At 47.2% G+C, this 14,742-nt stretch overlaps 1 protein-coding gene across 4 annotated transcripts in view; it reads left to right on the forward strand.

The window, feature by feature from the left end:
- Nucleotides 1-14,399, forward strand: part of numbl (NUMB like endocytic adaptor protein) — a 108,013-nt gene extending 93,614 nt beyond the window's left edge. For 3 of the 4 annotated variants that reach the window (XM_083772407.1, XM_083772404.1, XM_083772406.1), the window contains exons 7-9: nt 1,664-1,936; nt 6,415-6,606; nt 8,882-14,399. In XM_083772407.1, coding sequence (XP_083628533.1) covers nt 1,664-1,936; nt 6,415-6,606; nt 8,882-10,047 — 1,631 coding nt within the window. In that variant the 3' untranslated portion in view covers nt 10,048-14,399. The remainder of the gene's footprint in view (nt 1-1,663; nt 1,937-6,414; nt 6,607-8,881) is intronic. The other variant, XM_083772405.1, reaches the window with a different exon arrangement.
- The last annotated feature ends 343 nt before the right edge of the window (nt 14,400-14,742 follow it).

The raw sequence follows: 14,742 nt of genomic DNA on the forward strand, positions 1-14,742 counted from the left end.
GTGTAATGGAAGTCCCCGTCTCCCGAAAAGACGTGCTGTGAATGGCCAGTAGTCAGTTGAGTGACAGCGAGAGACTTGGAGGAGTCGCATGAGTGACGTCACGTGGGCAGCAACGCAGCGTGCCTCCAGAGCTTCCCTATATGGAACTACTGCTTGACTTCCTGCCTTCAATGGAGACACGTTGCTCCAATGAACTGCAGCGGCCAGAGAGGCATCTATATTTTTTAATATCTTTGAGAAGACACGTTTCGTGTCCACGGTTTTCACTGGGAACAATTTTGTGAAATTTGACACAGAGCTGGAGTGACAGTCACTGAACAAACACTATATAGCAATGATTACTATCACAAGTGATTTAACCTAATTCGAAATAAATAAAGATAAAACAACATTTGCCGCTCAACTTTAATATATGTACAGTATATGAAGTACTGTACTTTGTTTTTGATTATACATTAACCACTTCAGCCCTGTATACAAACTCACAATGCATACTTTTTCTTAACAGTTTGACTGTTTTTTACGATTAACCCGCATTTTAATCAACCCCCCTTCACTGCCGAGATTGTTGTTTTACCTTTAGAGCATACGCTGAATTATTTGGGCTTTTAATCCGCGAAAATCCATCAAAAAAAGCTCCCGTGGTTTGTTATGATCTGTGTGTAGCATCCACCATCTTGGTGCACCCGGAAGACGCACACAAGATTGGTTTCAATGAGGCGTTGCATCCAATGCATTTCCATTGGCCTCAATTTCCCAGAAGCCCTAGCAGCCCACAGCATGTGACGATTTCCGGTTTCGTCATCACAGCGAAGCCATCCAGTCTCATACTCCGCGACGAAGACGGATTTTCTTTTGATTCATTACATTACGTCGGATTAAACACATAAAACAAAAGGCGGGTATGTCCGATACGGCAGCGACATTAACCTGGAGTAATCCATTCAAGGCACGGAAACTGTTAACGGACCAGGCACCTAGTAGGCACATAAGTGGCCTGGCAGTGCTTTGCGGGTTCGAGTCCTGTTCCCAACGATCTTTGCTGCATGTCCCTCCCCGTCTCTCTCTCCCTGTTTCCTGTCTATCTACACTGTAATCTAGGCTATAAATAAAGGCAGGAAAGCCCCCCAAAATATATATTTTTTAAAAAGTAAAAAATATTGTGAGTACTGTGGAATATGGGATTCCATAATTCTGCAATATTCTATGTTCTTGGACACATGTGACTTGTGCAATTTACATAGGCTACAGTAGACCTATTTTGGTAATCAGCACCTACGTGGGTGTCGGCCTTCTCAGGATGAGAAGGAGCCGAATTCCGGTGGCTATTTGTATAACAAAGGAGTTTGTTGACCTGAAGAGACAGACTGGTTGATCAAAGACTTGCCACTGAATTATATGCAATAAATGTCGACACCCCACACCAATGTAAAATGCTTAAGTAGTCACCTAGAATACTATCACTTTGTCAGTTGGGGAGCAAGCCTTGTGGAGACGTCAGTCACTCTGCTGGCTGGCGTGAGTTTATGCTGTAAGCTGTACTTCGTTGAAATAAACAACAACTTTCATCTCGTCTGTCTGCCGTGCACATTTTCTCTCCTGTATGGTATAAAATATATACTACAGTACCTTTTCACACCACTGCTCTCTCTGTCCCGTCCAGACCTGGCCTGTGACGTCATCCCTGCCCTGCCGCCCGGCTCCGCCTCTCCTCCCGAGGGGGCGGCGTCCCCTGGGGAGCGCCCGGAACCCGGCGGGCCCCATGCCATCCCCCGGCGCCACGCCCCCATCGAGCAGCTGGTGCGCCAGGGCTCGTTCCGCGGCTTCCCGGCGCTGAGCGGCAAGAACTCGCCCTTCAAGAGGCAGCTGTCGCTGCGGCTCAACGACCTGCCATCCACGCTGCAGCGCAAGACCGACTACCAGGCCAGCAACCCTGGTGAGTGAGTGTGTCTGTGACCGACTACCAGGCTAATAACCCTGGTGAGTGAGTGTGTCTGTGACCGACTACCAGGCTAATAACCCTGGTGAGTGAGTGTGTCTGTGACCGACTACCAGGCTAATAACCCTGGTGAGTGAGTGTGTCTGTGACCGACTACCAGGCTAATAACCCTGGTGAGTGAGTGTGTCTGTGACCGACTACCAGGCTAATAACCCTGGTGAGTGAGTGTGTCTGTGACCGACTTCTTAAGTGACCAAAATATTTGTATCCATTATGCATGATTTCTGGATATTTCTTTAGACCAGGTGTTCGAATGCATTATCCGCAGTGACCGTTATCCTCGATGCCGTGCAAAACTGCAAATGGTCTTTGTTATGAGATGTACGGTTAGTTATGGCTCTTGGCTCTTCTTCAACAATTAGATTATCGCAATCAGCAGCTTGCCCAAATTGCTGCATTTTGAGATAAGATGAGATGAGACCAGATTCAAACTCAAGCATACCAAACTGCTCATATTCCCATTGCTCTACTATTACATCAACATTGTTATGATGTGAATTTCAAACAAGTGCTTGGACCCAACTGTCTACAGTCGACTACAGTGTGCATACTAATGTCCTTGCTAGCGCCTTGAATGCCTTTGTGCAGCAATGTCTTTCTACACATTCCGTAGCCCTTGGATGCGTTTCACGTTTGCAAATGTTATGCATACATATCATGAACTATTTCTGGAATCATATCGTCTCTGCCGGGTGTAAACCTCATTATCTCCAAAGCTGTTACTTTCCAGGATTCAAATTCGAAAGCTTTGCACTGCGTTTCCAGCTTGCAGATCTGCTACTTTTGTGCTTTTGTGTGTGTGGCGTAGTATCATGATCAAGTAAGGGATCGTTCATTTACGAATAAAAACCCACAAAAAGTTAGAATATGGAGCTAAGAGGTTTCAGCCCGACAGGGACGAAAAGGCGGTTGTTGAGTGTTCTCAACAAAGGGTCAGAGTTTCAGTGTCGATGGCAGAGGCCATGTGACTCTGAGAGGATGCAGGTTGAGAGCTTTCATTTATTGGATAATTGATAGTCTCAACACGCACGCACACACACACACACACACACACACACAGAAACTCCAGATGCCAGCACAGATGCCATATGTGCCCACTCACAGGATGACTACTTTGAGCCCACTGCTGTACATACAGAGTGGAAAATAAGAGGCTGTCGTCGGGCAGGAACCTCGTATCGCCATGTTTAAAATCTTTGTTTTAGAGTTTTCCCCCGGAAATGGATGTCCTATACGTCGCACAAGAGTAGCGAAAACAGCCGATCTACAAGCTTACGCCGCCTCGCGAATACCGTTGCTGTCGGGCTACTTGATCAGACTACTGCGTCGGACAAAAGCATGACAAGTAGCAGTTCCACAAGCTGGAAGCTTGTAGGTCGGTAGCAAGCCCTGGAGGAAGCATGGAAGCCAAATGGACATGCTGGCCGATCATAGGTCTAGGTACCGCAGGGTACCGATCATAGGTCTAGGTACCGCAGCTCGAGGCCGATCATAGGTCTAGGTACCATAGGTCTAGGTATCATAGGTCTAGGTATCATAGGTCTAGGTATCATAGGTCTAGGTACCGCAGCCTGAGCGGCTCTGGGCCTGAAACATGAACGCGTCGTGAGTCGATACTCAACAGTGTGACTTGTGACAGCGGCCCCTGGTTGTTCCCCCCATGCTCCCTGCACTGCAGTGGCCCCTGGTTGTTCCCCCCATGCTCCCTGCACTGCAGTGGCCCCTGGTTGTTCCCCCCATGCTCCCTGCACTGCAGTGGCCCCTGGTTGTTCCCCCCATGCTCCCTGCACTGCAGTGGCCCCTGGTTGTTCCCCCCATGCTCCCTGCACTGCAGTGGCCCCTGGTTCCCCACATGCTTCCTGCACTGCAGTGGCCCCTGGTTGTTCCCCCCATGCTCCCTGCACTGCAGTGGCCCCTGGTTGTTCCCCCCATGCTCCCTGCACTGCAGTGGCCCCTGGTTGTTCCCCCCCATGCTCCCTGCACTGCAGTGGCCCCTGGTTGTTCCCCCCCATGCTCCCTGCACTGCAGTGGCCCCTGGTTGTTCCCCCCCATGCTCCCTGCACTGCAGTGGCCCCTGGTTGTTCCCCCCCATGCTCTCTGCACTGCAGTGGCCCCTGGTTGTTCCCCCCATGCTCCCTGCACTGCAGTGGCCCCTGGTTGTTCCCCCCCATGCTCCCTGCACTGCAGTGGCCCCTGGTTGTTCCCCCCCATGCTCCCTGCACTGCAGCGGCCCCTGGTTGTTCCCCCTATGCTCCCTGCACTGCAGTGGCCCCTGGTTGTTCCCCCCCATGCTCCCTGCACTGCAGTGGCCCCTGGTTGTTCCCCCCCATGCTCCCTGCACTGCAGTGGCCCCTGGTTGTTCCCCCCATGCTCCCTGCACTGCAGTGGCCCCTGGTTCCCCACATGCTTCCTGCACTGCAGTGGCCCCTGGTTGTTCCCCCCATGCTCCCTGCACTGCAGTGGCCCCTGGTTCCCCACATGCTCCCTGCACTGCAGTGGCCCCTGGTTGTTCCCCCCATGCTCCCTGCACTGCAGTGGCCCCTGGTTCCCCACATGCTTCCTGCACTGCAGTGGCCCCTGGTTGTTCCCCACATGCTTCCTGCACTGCAGTGGCCCCTGGTTGTTCCCCCCATGCTCCCTGCACTGCAGTGGCCCCTGGTTCCCCACATGCTCCCTGCACTGCAGTGGCCCCTGGTTGTTCCCCCCATGCTCCCTGCACTGCAGTGGCCCCTGGTTGTTCCCCCCATGCTCCCTGCACTGCAGTGGCCCCTGGTTCCCCACATGCTTCCTGCACTGCAGTGGCCCCTGGTTGTTCCCCACATGCTTCCTGCACTGCAGTGGCCCCTGGTTGTTCCCCACATGCTTCCTGCACTGCAGTGGCCCCTGGTTGTTCCCCCCCATGCTCCCTGCACTGCAGTGGCCCCTGGTTGTTCCCCCCCATGCTCCCTGCACTGCAGTGGCCCCTGGTTGTTCCCCCCATGCTCCCTGCACTGCAGTGGCCCCTGGTTGTTCCCCCCATGCTCCCTGCACTGCAGTGGCCCCTGGTTGTTCCCCCCATGCTCTCTGCACTGCAGTGGCCCCTGGTTGTTCCCCCCCATGCTCCCTGCACTGCAGTGGCCCCTGGTTGTTCCCCCCCATGCTCCCTGCACTGCAGAGGCCCCTGGTTGTTCCCCCCCATGCTCTCTGCACTGCAGCGCCCCCTGGTGCCCTGACAGAGGTTAGAGAGGGAGAAAGGGGAAGAAAGTAAAGGAAAAGAGAAAGAAAGAAAGAAATACATGAAGGCTGTTATACAGTCTCACAGAAAGTGAGTGGAAGAAGTGCTTTTTTGTTTAACTTAAAGTAATAGTAGCAATACCGTAAATCTGTTTTCAAAATGGTACTTGAGTAAAAGTGAATGAGTGAATAGTATAGCTTCCCCTAGTGACAGAAAGATGAATGGGTGTGAACTACTGTGTCTTCTTCACAATGCACTGCCTCTGTCTGTTGTGACCTCATTGGTGTGGAGTGTCTATTTATATCTGCGGAAAGGATGTGGAACAGTGTTGCCAAGTCTGCTTATTATAAGCCACTTTGAGCTTGAATTCCTGTAAAATTGCGGGTTGAAAATCGCCTATTTTCAGCAAATATGGAAAACATTGGACTGACATACCCTAGAGCATAGACAGTATTTTGGGCTTGTTTTCATAGACCTGGGTTGCTTGTTTCTTTCCCCAAATCTGGCAACGCTGTTATGGAACTGGCTTACAGCCCGTAAGCCAGTTCCAAGCCAGAGAAGCCGAGAGCAGAGAATGGGGACATCCTGCCTTCAAATCCACTGCAGGCCCCATCAGTCTGACAGACATATTGGGGCTGAGCTCAGAAGTTTTTGTTTAGCATGCTGCTGGATTATATCATCTCTATACATAACACTGCACGTGCTTACAGAGGGTAAGCATGTGCATGCATAAAGTGAGTTTAACGTTGTTTAATGCAATCAGATATGAATTTTCTGTTTGGACTTTCTGGTCTTGACCAGAAAGTAGCTTTTTGACACTCAGGATGCATTCCTGCATAACTTCCGGGTATGATGATGAGGTCACGTGCATACCCTCTATATTGAAGACTTTTTGCTCACATAAGATTGCTGTCGAGGTTTATTTCAACTATTATTATTATTATTAATATTTTGAGGGCATGGGGAAACGCTGTAATTAATTCAGATTAATTATGACCGAACCACGGCTCCACTTCTTCTTTTCAACCCGTTTTTAGGAGGATATCCTCATGAACACAATGCCATGTTTGTTTCCCAGATCCTTGCTGGTTTCCTGCATGCTTTATAGATGAATAGATGACTTATAGATGTCTCTCTCTCCCTCTCTCTCCCCCTCTCCCCCCCCCCCTCTCTCCCTCTACCTCCCTCTATTTTCTTCTAGTGTGTCTAGAGATGGACATGGGGGTGCCACTAGGCGAGGCGGACAGTAGCATCAATGCCCTGTGCAGTCAGATCAACACCTCCTTCACTAAGCCGCCGGACGAGTTCTTCTCCAACCCTCCGTCCTCTGCCAATGGCGGCCCGGCCTGCGCTGTGCCCACCATCCTGCCACCCCCGCCCGCTCCACTGCAAGGTGACGACCAGCAGGAACCTGTTCTGCTCTACACTGCTGTTATGTAGACGCTGACTGTCGGACAGAAAACCTCTTATCTCCATATTTTTTACTTTTTGTGTTTTTCTAGCCCCTCCAACGTTTGGCTTTCGGACATTATACGCCACACAAAAGCATCAAAAGTAGAACGTCTACAAGCTTGATATGCGGCACGAAGTGACACCTTTTAAGCTTCTACTTTTGCTGAAAATGAATCCTGAAAAGTATAACAGTTTTGGACAATTGGTTTCCGATTGACAGAGACGATATGTCATACTGTATTAGCACAGTTCGTACGACAGGCGCAGATTCATCGTGCTTAAACAAATGTCAACTAAAATACACAAAATACACATAATAATTATGTATGATTTAAACATAAGAATTAATGCAACACAATAACGTATTTTGAACAAGCTGAAATGTTATGTTACAACTAGTCTAGCCTCCTAAAAATGTAAACATGAACAAGCAAGAACCATCTAACTTTAGAAATGTTCCTTAGATGATCTGGGTTTTGCTCACACATTTCAGGAAAAGGAAAAAGATATGTTTAGTTTAGTTTAGTTTATTTAGGATCCCCATTAGCTGTTACACCTGGCAACAGCTATTCTTCCTGCGGTCCTCACAGAATAATATACATACAAAATGTTTTTAAATAAAAACAACATTACAGATATCAAAAAAAAATTAAAAAAAAATACATTACAGCATACAGAAAGTAATTGCCCTGTACATGACTGTATTCTTTATTGCATCAGTTCTTGGCTTAGGCACTGTAAATCGACCCATTGCAACATGTCTGGTATTATGTCTGTATCTATCACTGGTATAATGAATATTTTTATATAAGCATTTTGTTTTTTTATTTGAACAAACGTTCCTAAAAAATCCAGCCAGACTAGCAGCTAATCTCTGCTCCACCAACAGCCATGACAGCTTCTGATGATTTAACAGTGTACTAGATCTAGTATTGCAGTTCAAGGCAAGGCGAGCTACCTTATTCTGGGCTATGTGTAATTATGCAGGTCCTTTTTTAGCTGCATTGGACCACACAACTGGACAATAGTCAAGGTGGGATATCACTAGTGCTTGGATGACCTGGACAGCAGATGTTGGAGTTAAAAACTCAGCACATCTCCTAATCATGGACAAACCCCCTCCCATTTTCTTAGTTATGTTTTGAATATGAGTAGAGTAGACCATGTTAGATGACTGTCTAATGTAACCCCAAGTAGTTTTGTTTCATCTACCTGCTCAATTGCTAAATCGCTCAGATTCAGATTCAATTTGGGTTTTGACTTGAGCATATGCTGTGATCCAAATACAATGGATTTAGTCTTTGAGATGTCCATCCTATTGTTCACCACCCACTCTGATATGTTCTGTAGTTCCTTGTTGAGAGCTACAGACAGATCTTCCACATTCGTAGAATCGTAGCAGACATATACAAAGGAGTGTCGTCAGAATACATGGCTACATTGGCCCTGTCTAAGACCAGTGGCATGTCATTTGTAAATATAGTGAACAACAAAGGACCTAAGCAACTTCCTTGTGGAATTCCACAGTGAATATGTTTAGTGTCTGAGAGACTATTATAGTATACTCTCTGTGATCTGCTGGATAAATAGCTTTTTATCCACCTTAGTGCAGATAACCATTCATAACATGAAAGTTTGTCAAGCAATAGATTGTGATCAATAATGTCGAATGCGGCACTAAAATCTAACAATACAGACCCCACTAGTCTGTTAGAATCCACATTCATTAGACAGTCATCTATTAACTGTGTCAGTGCTGTACATGTAGAAAGCCCATCTCTATAGGCGTGTTGAAAGTCAGTATTCAATACATTCTCAAAGAAATATGATTGAATTTATTTGGATTGGATCCGATTGGATCCAATATAGTTATAATTTAGTCTAAATTTTGTTCTTGTTATATTTTGCATAAATATTTAGAAAAGTCACTTTGCAATGATATACTGAGACACATTAACCCATTAAAACCGGTAAAACACTTATCATAAATTTTAATTTCTAAAACACAAATCTCTTCTCTGCTGGGGAGGTCCCTCAGATGAGGGCGTCCGCGGGCAAATACACATCAATTTGGGGGTCCTTGGCACGAAAAAGTGTACAGTAGAAGGCATTCGTAGAATCGGCCTCAGGTCGTAATGGGTTGATCAGAATCCTATTCCATCCCAGTATTTACTGATGTGTTTAATCTCTTCATTGTCTTTCCTTCTGGCTGCCAGTCTCCTGGGTCCAGACGGAGGCGGTCCCTGTCCAGTCTCCTCCCCTGGGGGTCGCCGTGGCGACGCACAGGCAGAGCGGACACAGGCGGACGCCGTCGGAGGCCGAGCGCTGGCTGGAGGAGGTGGCCGTGGCGGTCAGGGCCCAGCAGCAGACACCGCCCCCTGGCCATCCCGCAGCCCTCCCCGCCATCATCCCCAACATCCCTGGCCCGCCCACCATCATGTCCCTTCAGGCCCCCGTGTCCACTGTCGCCATGTCCCTCGCTTCCATGTCCAACCCTCTGCTGTCGGGACCCTCCTCCTCCACCGTCGCGAGCCAGCCCGCCATGTCCCTCCCGCCCCCTATGGCACTGTCGTCGGTTCCGCTCATCCCGGGCCCTCCGATGTCGGGTCCCCCGATGTCCCTCCCCTCCATGTCCATCCCCACCATGTCTGGACCGAGCATGTCCGGGGCCCCCATGATGCAGGCCTCCATGCCGGGGCTCCCCGGCTCCCTCCCCAGCTTCCCCTTGGGCTTTGACGGCGCGCCGGCCCCGGTGGGGATGTTCGCCGGCCAGCCGGCGCAGCCGTCCTTCGTCCCCATGCAGACCTACATGCCGGGCCTGGCCAGCAGCATGACCTACCCCAACAGCAGCATGACATACCCCAACAGCAGCATGACCTACCCCAATGCCGTGGTGCCCGTGGTGGGCATCACACCCTCGCAGATGGTGGCCAACGTCTTCTGCACCGCTGCCGGCTCTTCCTCCAGCGTGGGGGGCGGCAGCGCCGGAGGAGCAGGAGCCATTAAAGTGGGCGTGGCGCTCGGAGGCGCCGGGCAGCTGCACCATTCTTTCCCCGGTGCGATCAGCCACACCGGAGGCTTCCATTCCCCTCCGTTCTCCTCCTCCACCCAGCCACTGTCGGCGGCCGTTAACGGCCTGCCGCCGCTCGGCAGCGCTCTGGCCCTCCAGAACGGGACCTCCACCAACAATGCCGGGAACAGTGGCAGCAGCTGGCCACCAGAGGGCAGTCAGCTGACGGCACCGGCTGCGAGCCAGTCACACGACGTCGACCGTTTCGAGGCCAAGTGGGCTGCACTGGAAACCAAGCCAGCCTCTCAGCAGCCTGCGGCGGCCAACCCCTTTTCCAATGACCTGCAAAAGACATTCGAGATCGAGCTCTAAAGCTGGAGTTTAGTCTCGTTTAGCCCTATACCACTAGCCCTGGAGTTAGCCTGTGATAGCCAGGTGCTAACCTCCGGCAGCTACACATAGACTGGGAAGGTAGGTCCTGGAACTAGCCTAGCATCCGAACCATGATAGCCTAGCAACTTGCTAACAGCTCCAGAAAGGAGTTTGGATGGTCTAATCAAGTGTATTGCTTTCTTTAGTTTGTACTCCAGCGAGAGCGAGGAAGGGCGTTGGGAAGTTGCTGGGCCGTATCTGAAATATGGAGGCTGGATTTCCTAGCTCACTATAAACCCAGACCCTTCCAGCCTTCCCTCTCAACCCACTTATTGCTCTTGCTTCTTCCAGTCCGGATGTATTCCACCCGTTCCTGTGTTTATATGCATCCTGAAAACAGCAGGGGTCCAAGTTGCAGTTTCTTTCTTTCTTGTTTTCTTAATGGGAGCTCCACTAGAAGCATTCCAGTCCATGAGGTGTTTCTGGAGTTTGTTTTGATTTATTTGTGGAGATATTTATGTCCACGCAGAGATTGATTGGTTGACTGCTAAGAGATTGCCATTGCTATTAGCCAAGCACAGTGAAGAGGGTTTCCATGCCCCAGGAAAGAAGCCAATGACGTGAGACACCCCAACAAAGAGGAGACTCACTGACCAATAATCGAGGAGATTGAAAGAAAGGCCAAAAGGATGTGTTTATTACTTTATTTATTGGTTTTAATTTCTTTTCTTTTAACAAGTTATACAGTATATTATATATTATATATATATATATATACACTGTATATAATATATATATATATATATATATATATATATATATATATATATATACTGTATATAATATATATATCGTTGAAACGCGATTTGAAAAGCAGTATTCTGGGAGATTGTCCCCCTCCGCCAGCCCCCCATACCCCCACCCCACCCCATATTTATTTTTTTTGTACATGCAAAGGGACTGTCAAAACAGCAGATGTGTGTGTGAGGAGGTAAAGGGAGTTACATTAGAACATACATAACTTGACACTATACAAAACAAACCAAAACATCAGGGCTGCTAGCACAGCACTACAGTACACCACAGTAATGTGTGTGTGTTAGAGATAGAGAGACAGAGAGGCAGAGAGAGTGTGTGTGTGTGTGTGTGTGTGTGTGTGTGTGTGTGTGTGTGTGTGTGTGTGTGTGTGTGTGTGTGTGTGTGTGTGTGCGTGCGTGTGCGTGTGCATGCGCACGTGTGTGTGCGTGCGTGCGTGTGTGTGTGTGCGTACGTGTGTGCGTGCGCGTGTAAATAGCAGCATGCTTCTGTAGCACTCATGTGTATCGCTCCACTGCTGCTAAATCCGTTGCCTTCCCATGGCTTTCTTGCTCAATGGTTCTCAAACTTTGTCATTTCAAGGACCCCCAGTGGACCCCCAGTGGACCTGTAATGCCATTTTTACACTCTCAGAGTTACAAATCCCTAAGGGTCCATTTAGGTCCATTTGGTTCCATTTGTACACTCTCAGAGTTACAGAGATGTAAGGGTCCATTTGGTTCCATTTTTGTACACTCTCAGAGTTACAGACATGTAAGGGTCCATTTGGTTCCATTTGTACACTCTCAGAGTTACAGAGATGTAAGGGTCCATTTGGTTCCATTTTTGTACACTCTCAGAGTTACAGACATGTAAGGGTCCATTTGGTTCCATTTGTACACTCTCAGAGTTACAGACGTGTAAGGGTCCATTTGGTTCCTAACGCTCAATCATTTAGCTGGGGACATTCCCTGGGAACCCCCTCCCTTCTTTGAGAACCACTGTTCTAGCTCCTTGCCCAGGGAACCGGAACGCATCCAGATCACTTCAGGACAACCCAAACAAACACTCTGGATTTACTACTACTCTTTACACAGCAGTTGTTTTTAACTCGTTGGGTAGAAAAGAAAAGAAGGAAAACAAAAACTTGTTTGAACTGAGCAAAACAAACAAAAAAAAGAAAAAAATATCCCAAGGAGCTCTAATAATAAATTTCTATGTCACTATTCAAAACACTGTGGAACTTGGTCCAAATAAATGATGCACTTACATTCCGTACAGACACAGGATACAGTCATATGTCACGTACAGGCGTGGTGCTCATTCACCACTGTGTCACTGCAGGACTAACCGGGAGAGAGTTTGACCAGATGGAGGAGAGAGAGAAAAAAATCTCCACGGCTAAAAGGGATGTTCACAACCAAGCGCGATAACTATAGCTATAAAGATTATAGTTAAAAAAAAATGTTAAGTGGAGTTCACGCCGCATTCTCCGCAGCACGATATAGGCCTAGTTATAGTTATACGGTAGTTATAGTGGTCTGAGTAAATGGCCCTTAACTAACAGGGGAAATAAAAGATAGTGCCTCGCATGGTCCACGTACCTAGTAGTGGACAGACAAGTTACAAGTAACGTTGAGTTGAATTGATGAAGACTGGCAGCTCAAATCCATGGAAACTGATTTGTTCAGAATCTGTTGTTCAACCACATTCCTACTTTGAAATGCGTTTCGAGTCTGATTCATGAGAAAACAGAGGGATAGAGGAGAGCGGAAAAAAGGGAAAGAAGATCAAATGTCCCCTTCTGAATGAAGAGAAGGATAAAGATAATAGTGCTGGAGGATGTCTGAAGAAAGGGTGTGAAGGAAGATGGGGCGGTGAGGATATCGTCACTATAGGGCAGAAAACTCTTATCTTCTGACTTTTTGTGGTTTTGAACTTTTCTTCCTAAAATAACGCCCTACTTGATCATACTGGCCGATCTGCTACTTTTGCGGTTTTTGAATTTGAATCTTGAAAAGTAAAAGGTGTTGTTGGACAGGTTTCCACCCGATAGAGACGGTATACGGTATTCAAAATCCATAAACAGAGTGTAGTTAATTGTCTGCGTCCCTTTTTTTGGAAGTCTAACACTTTCTTACTAGCAGTATACTGTAGGTCTACACAAATCAACAGGCACTTTTCAGCATCATATTCACCTCCATCTGCAGATTAGAAAAATGGCTCAACTTCCATCAATATTTCCTGCAGAGTTACTGATCATACGACTGTGGCCACATTAACAGGAAGTTATTATTTTGTGTAACAAATGGTATGCGCAACCCTCTATACAGTATATATTCAACAGCCGCTACACAACAATGTGTTCCAGTGCTTTTTAATGCGTTTTGGCTTTACTTGCAAGCATGAATCATCGGAGGTGTGGTCCGTTGAAGAAGAAGAAGACAACATTGCAAAACGTGCAAGGTGTAAAATGTGCTTTGTAGAAGAAGGGCTTTTTGGGTGCAGAGGAGGTTTCATGGCATATTTCACACAGAATTATAAGCTTCCTCCTGTGAGTCCCTGATTTTGAGCATCAACGTTTTTTTACTTGTTGCTTGATTTTGGTGATAGAACCTTTTCATATTTATAAATTACGGTTCCCCTCCCCCAACCAAAACAATTCCCAGTTGAAGGCTAGATAGACATTTAACGCTCAAGTACATATGCAAATCTTTCAATTCTGACAACCGTGGGAGATGGAACCCTGTAATTCGTATAGATAGCGATTTCCATCTGGTTTCTTCTGACCAGACCAGACACATCTCTGGTCTAGAGAGAACCATTTGGTCTGGTTTCGTCTGACCAGACCAGACACATCTCTGGTCTAGAGAACCACTAAACCTTTGAGGGGAATTCCACTGGATGCCTCTGCTCCACCACAGCCGAGTTTCCCCTCTCATTAACTCCAAATTATGGCTCAGTTGGCCAATCAGGGATCCCGTCTGATAGGTCAGAGGTTTGCAAACGACCCCCACCATTAAGCCACGCCACGGACCCCCCATAACCCTCAGACTTACAGTATCCCCACTACAGTTTGAGGACCACTGGCATAGGCTGTCTCCAAAGAGGACTTTAAATGTATATGGCATGGGCCCTAATTTATGTGATCCCTGGGCCCGCCCATGTTTTTGTTTTGTTTTCTGGACAAACAGGACAAATTCCTCTCCCTTCCATCCTCTCCTGTCTTGGATGAATTTGATGCTTTTGTTTTGTTTTCTGAGAACATTGTTATTTCTCCCCAGGCTCTCGTTAAGCACGCCCTCCAAAATAAAATAAAAAAGATGTAGGTTATTGTGTTCCATATTAAGCAAACTAAATGACCTCATGAAGTTGATTGTAAAAAAAAAACAAAAAAGAAAACATAGTTAGTGATGGTAACAAAAAAGAGAAAAGAAAAATGAACAAAACCAGTGGAGTTTATTTTTAATCTTTATTTACAGAATTTTTGTATTTAAACCTACATATTTGTATTGTAATTACATTGTACAAAAGATAAATAAAGTAATATAATATTACATCTGCTCATGTTACATGTGTGAGGCTTTGTTTTTATTTGTCCTGTCTGTCTGTCTGTCTGTCTGTCTGTCTGTCTGTCTGTCTGTCTGTCAAAACCGGGAAAGCATGTGCCATTTTAGATTCTAACTATTTCAGTCAGATAACTCACGAATAGATTTAACCAATGTTAATTATCGAATGAGAATACAAGTGTGCATATAACATTTTATCTTGGTGTTCGGCTCTGCTACATTTTCTCCCTGCTCGGCACAATTAACATAATTAAACATTAAGAGCAGGGAGATAGATATATAATAACAACCCCCCATGGGGAACAGAAAGAACAGAGCCCACCGGTGGTGC

Source organism: Protomyctophum parallelum, assembly GCF_964188405.1.
Source record: "Protomyctophum parallelum genome assembly, chromosome: 9".
Lineage (NCBI taxonomy): Eukaryota > Metazoa > Chordata > Actinopteri > Myctophiformes > Myctophidae > Protomyctophum > Protomyctophum parallelum.